Raw genomic sequence first — 4,901 nt, forward strand, 5'->3', positions numbered from 1 at the left:
TGTTTTTGTTTTTTTTGTAAAAACGTTAGATAAGTTTTGGGTTTGAAAAGATTAACTCTCCAATGAAAACAAAATTAATCCAAAAAAACATTTATAATTAATTTAATAATTTGATAACTGAAAAACCAAATTGATAAAATCTAAAAACTAAAAACTGTTATGTATCAAATATTCTTTTTCCCGAATCCACTAGGTTTAGTATCGAATTAATTATCATTATCTATAAATACGTCTCTCACAACCTAAACAAGATTCACCAAAAAGTTCACTAAACAATTGTTACGCATATCAAAGAACAAGGAAAAAACGATGGCTCTCTCTGGTTCACAAAAGAAGCTGATCCTACTGGTCTTGGCGTTTGCATGTCTCTCTTCATCAGGTGCAGAAGCGTGGAGCTGGAGTTGGAGCAACGGGTCGGGTTGGGGCTGGGGGTCTGATGGCTCAAGCAGCTCTAGCTCAGGTCCTGGCTCAAACTCTGACGGCTCAGGTCGGAGTTGGGGCTCGAGTCCTAGCTGGGGCTGGATCTGGGGATCAGACGGCTCAGACAACTCGGGCTCAGGTTCTGGTTCAAACTCTGCTGATTCTGGTTGGGGATGGGGCTGGGGATCAGATGGGTCAAGCGGCTCGGGCTCATGTTCAGGTACCAATCCTGATGGTTCAAGATGGAGCTGGAGCTGGAATCCTAGCACTACAAGAAAACAATGCCAACTCCGACAAAAGTTTCTGAGAAAGTGAATTATCAGAAGATTTGCTTGGTCTTTGTGAGAAATTACCGAGAAAATATCAATTGTATCAGAAAGTTCTCGGTAAATTCCGATGAACAGAACTTGTCGGAATTTTGTCAGTTCATATCGTCGGAATTTTGTGGTTAGAGATGTCAAACTGGGTACTGTCCCGCGGGCCTGGCCCAGAAGGGTTTGTTGCGGGGCGGGTATGGGCCTAGGGATTCATGACCCGCAAAAAAGCGGGCCTTGCGGGACTGGGCTTGTTTGATACCGGGTCTAAAGCGGGACGGCCCGCATCAACCGCGGGAAGGCCCACATGTACCGCATCTAGATGCTTCGTCGTTTCCGTTGCCCTTTCACCTGAAAATGAAAAGTTTAATATCTACTGAAATGACCATTGCAGATGTGTCGTCTCTTCTTGTTAAGGAGGAGACTGCATTCCCTTTGAGACAAGACTCTTCACTAGTGAGTTCTCATTCTTTGTGTACAAGTCAGTAATTGTACCAACCGAAGAACACATCCTTGCTTCATGTTCTGTTTTTTATTGTCTAAAGCGGGTCTGTTTGTGTTCATTGTTATGTCTTTGATTCACTGTATCTTTGCTTTCATTTAACAACAGTGTTGACCTTAAGCATTTTTTCTTTTTGGTTTCAGATTCCAGGAGAACCCAATATATCTTATATAGCCTCTGTTCCCTGGAGAGACTAGAGTTGATCAATTGGTGGAGATCATTAAGGCAATAAAACGATTGTGGTTTTTGTTTTCTTTCCTGTTAGATTCTCAGAGTTTGTCTCTGACATGTAGTTCTTATATATTCTATGAATTGTCTCTGATTTGTCTTCTTTTTTTTTGTTTGTGTTTTGAGTGCCAGCACCATCGCCATTTGTAGTCTAAAGTCGATCTTTGTGTTTTAACTTAGTTAAGAAGTTGTTGTGATCAAAGAGAACATGTGTTGTGGCTCTTTGATGATTCTGTTTATGTATAAACAATCAAATTATCTATTTATTTTGTTGAATTAAAAAATAACCCACAATCTCAGATCACTTCATTTAGTTGTTATTCATCAGGTCCAAGATCTTTCATTGAAGTCACTAGCCAAAAACTACTTTTAATTTGTTGGATTATTACATTTCAAAATGTAAGAGTTTTGAAGCTTAAATCATCTTACCATGGTTTTAGATTACCTCCTTCATCATCAGTCCTTGGAGGTTTTCAAAAATGTACTTCATTCTTCATATTCTACATGCTGCACTCCTTTCGCGTCCAGCCCGCGGGATGGCTTGTAAGGGACTGTGCACTTGGGCGGTACGGGATCGGGCCGACCTTTTGGAGACCGCAGCCCGCGCGGGACGGACCCGCCTGGACCCGCGAGATGACAAGCCCGCAGCGGTACGGGACGGGACGGGACGGACCAACCTGTTTGACATCTCTATTTGTGGTTATAAAAGAAAAAAGTTTCCGAGAAATTTCATCCCTCGGAGAATTGTTGATATCCTCTCGGAAATCACCGACGACAAGGAAGCCTCAAAAATTTGTCGGAGAAATTGACGGTAAACCATCGTAATAGTTTCCGAGACGAGATCGACGACAACCAATCCCACTAATTTCTCGGTATGTGATAGTTTTGTTGGTTTTCGAGTTCATTCATTTCTTAAATCTCCCTTCTCCAATAAGTTTCTATATGGAAACTGTTGTATTTTAGCTCAGGACCTGTTTGTATCTCTTCTCGTTCTTACTCTCGAACTCTCTTTTTCTCTGTTTTTGTTTCTCTGTTTTGTTGTTCTGACTTGTGTCTTCTTCTTCTTCTTCCACTTACAACTTTGATTATCTTCGTCTTATTTCGTTGTTCTTATTCTGACTGATTCATCTTCTTCACTTGCAGGACTTACTCAAGGAATCAACTCTCAACAGAAACATAAATTTGTTTGGCAGATCTGACGAGTTTGGGGATGTTTGTTGATGGAGGAAACCGGCGGCTCTATTGTAGGAATGGGTTGGCTTGCAAAATTGTCTCCTCCACCACGAACTATTCTCCTAGCAGCGTTGATTCCGGCGGCGGCTAGAGCTTCACGGTGGCAGATCTGGTGGACGACGACATTTTCTTCTTCGGTGGCTAAGGTCTTGTAGGTATCCGGTTTTGTTTTGGTTTTTTGAATTCCAATTTTGGTAAACCGATTCTAATCTCCAATAAGGGTGGTATATATGTATAATGTATTATATATAGTTTGTATACACATGTTATTTTTTTGAACATATATATAGTTATATACACATGTATATGCTGCCACAGTCATGGTTAGGAAACTAAACCGGGACTTTGGTGTGGTTTAGTTGAGCTAGGCTTCGGCTCGGCTCCGATATATTTTTTTTTTAATAATTTTTTTTTGGATTTGTCGGCAAGTTCTCGGAGATCACCGTCAACATTTTGACAACCCTGTTTGTCGATGATAACATAGTCGGGAACGCCTCGTCTCTTTCCGACAACCATTTCCGAGATTAATCCGAGAGAAGAATTTCGTCGCTAAGTTTCCGACAAACTGACGATGAACGTCATTTTCCGACGCTCAAACTCCGACCAATTATTGATTGTCGGAAACGTCTCGGAAATCATGAACTCCGACGAATTTCCAATAAATTTTGCTGTCGGCATAGAGACTTTTTCTTGTAGTGTAGGTCGGGCTGGAGCTGGAGTTGGGATTCGAACCATAATGACAGTGAAGCGCCAAACAGTTCAGGAACGGACAGTGAAGCACCCTGTTCGAGCTCCGGTTCGGACAGTGAAGCGCCAAGGAACATCGTAGTGGGAGGATCTGATGGATGGAAAAAAGGTTTGGATTACAAAGAGTGGGCTTCCAAGAATGCTCCTTTCTACGTCAACGATGTTCTTGGTAAGTAACGTATTCTATATCTTATTTTACTATACCTTATTTTCTATGGTAAATCATTGAATCGGCGTTAATGAATCATCTTTTGACATGGTGCAGTTTTCAAGTACGATAAATCGGCCAAGCGAAGGAACAATGTATATTTGTTCCAAGATCCATGGAGTTATATGAACTGCGACCTAAAGAATGCAAAGAAGATTGGTTTGACGCATAAAAGATCAGAAAAAAGCTTCAAGTTTACACTTCGACAAAATAAGCCTTACTTCTTTGCGTCGGGCGAGCATGATGGTGATTATTGCACCAACCACAACATGAAGTTCACCCTTTTCCCTGTTCCGCACCATTCTGAGTAAAGATCTTTTAGCCTCTTTATATATGAGTTATGTATTTTTTTTTTAATTTCTGCGTTAGAATCCTTTCTTGTGTTTTGGAAATTTTTAATTTATTTTTTTCTTTGGATATGAGATTGATGGAGATTCGTTTCTTAACGGTAAATTTCAAATATGTGAGAGACATTATTAAGAATAACACACTTTCAAAAATAAGTTGCAAAAAAAAAAAAGAATAACACACTTTCTTTTTCTTTTTCCGAAAAAAATAATAACACACTTAGTGAAATAAACAACTTTAACCAAAGTGGCTACACCTTGGCTTTTAACGATATCCGATAAACCTTTTCATAGAGACCACTACTACATTGGTTATTCTATTCCGGTATCTTTCCCAGACTACCTCAAATTTGAATAATATTCGATGAACTGACTCAAAATGCAAGCGGACCAGAACTCATAATATCTAAATATATAATTCCTATAGTTTTATATATCCAAAACAATTAAACTCGAATCAAAACAAAAGCTACGAAAACTAAATGGACACCTGAATATACTCATAATATCTAAATAATTCTTATAAATTTATATCCAAAACAATTAAACTCGAATCAAAACAAAAACTAAGAAAACTAAATGGACACCTGAATATATAAAATATGATTGACAAATATGTTTGGACAAATTTTTTGAATAGCCCATTTTAATTTTGTTCCCTACATAATCCTAAAATCAAGTAACCAAATTAGGTTTCATTAAAGGACAAATGACGGCTATATCCACATTTATAAACAATTAGTTATAATATATGAAAATAAATAAATATTAAAAATTCTAAAATAAAAAAATCAAATATCAAAAATCTATTTTCCAACAATTAAAAAAAAAAATTTCCTTGAAAATTTAGGAAGACCTTTCTTAAATACATGATATCGATCTTCAATTTGTAAAAAAAAAAA

General features: G+C 38.2%; 1 protein-coding gene and 2 long non-coding RNA genes across 3 annotated transcripts; 2 read left to right on the forward strand and 1 right to left on the reverse strand.

The window, feature by feature from the left end:
* Positions 1–309: 309 nt before the first annotated feature.
* Positions 310–735, forward strand: LOC111201271 (cell wall protein IFF6-like). The gene has a single exon (XM_022692936.1). The coding sequence runs from the start codon at positions 310–312 to the stop codon at positions 733–735; it is 426 nt and encodes a 141-aa protein (XP_022548657.1).
* A 32-nt stretch (positions 736–767) lies between these two features.
* LOC106407714 lies at positions 768–3,938 on the forward strand. Its single transcript, XR_007315135.1, has 4 exons — positions 768–1,190; positions 1,380–2,336; positions 2,608–3,613; positions 3,710–3,938. It is a non-coding gene; the product is annotated as an uncharacterized LOC106407714 (long non-coding RNA).
* LOC125576688 lies at positions 3,396–4,087 on the reverse strand. Its single transcript, XR_007315136.1, has 3 exons — positions 3,874–4,087; positions 3,649–3,789; positions 3,396–3,535 (listed from the first exon to the last, which is right to left on the reverse strand). It is a non-coding gene; the product is annotated as an uncharacterized LOC125576688 (long non-coding RNA).
* Between the last annotated feature and the right edge of the window lie 814 nt (positions 4,088–4,901).

The sequence above is a fragment of the Brassica napus genome, chromosome A7 (assembly GCF_020379485.1).
Source record: "Brassica napus cultivar Da-Ae chromosome A7, Da-Ae, whole genome shotgun sequence".
Taxonomy (NCBI): domain Eukaryota; kingdom Viridiplantae; phylum Streptophyta; class Magnoliopsida; order Brassicales; family Brassicaceae; genus Brassica; species Brassica napus.